This window comes from Chaetura pelagica, unplaced genomic scaffold (genome assembly GCF_000747805.2).
Source record: "Chaetura pelagica isolate M959 unplaced genomic scaffold, ChaPel_1.0 scaffold294, whole genome shotgun sequence".
Taxonomy (NCBI): Eukaryota; Metazoa; Chordata; class Aves; order Apodiformes; family Apodidae; genus Chaetura; species Chaetura pelagica.
Genome location: NW_009953068.1, coordinates 1,718,657 through 1,719,009, shown reverse-complemented (window position 1 = coordinate 1,719,009; position 353 = coordinate 1,718,657). Strand labels below are relative to the sequence as shown.

The 353-nt window shown below is 60.1% G+C and overlaps 1 protein-coding gene across 1 annotated transcript in view; it reads left to right on the top strand.

The window, feature by feature from the left end:
- The window catches only part of MN1 (meningioma (disrupted in balanced translocation) 1), a 38,773-nt gene that overhangs the window by 8,245 nt on the left and 30,175 nt on the right, over positions 1-353 (top strand). Inside the window, exon 2 of the mRNA XM_009996865.1 lies at positions 9-345. Coding sequence (XP_009995167.1) covers positions 9-345 — 337 coding nt within the window. The remainder of the gene's footprint in view (positions 1-8; positions 346-353) is intronic.

Sequence of the window (353 nt, the reverse complement as noted above, 5' to 3'; positions counted from 1 at the left end):
CGCCGCAGCAGCCGCCGGGCTTGCTGGCCAGACAGAACTCCTGCCCGCCAGCCATTCCTAGGCAACAGCAAGCAGAAGCCAACGCTCCCAACCCCAACCTGCAGGACAATGGGCCCATAATGCAGAACCAGCATGCACAGTTTGAATACCCTATTCACAGACTGGAGAACAGGAATATGCATCCCTACACCGACCCCATGTTTAATATGCAGCACCCTCCTCCGCAACAGCCACCAAATCAAAGACTGCAGCACTTCGATGCCCCCTACGTGAGCGTCGCCAAGAGGCCGCGGTTCGACTTCCCCGGCAACCCCGGTGTGGAGCGCTGCGCGTCCTGGGGCAGCAGCATGCAC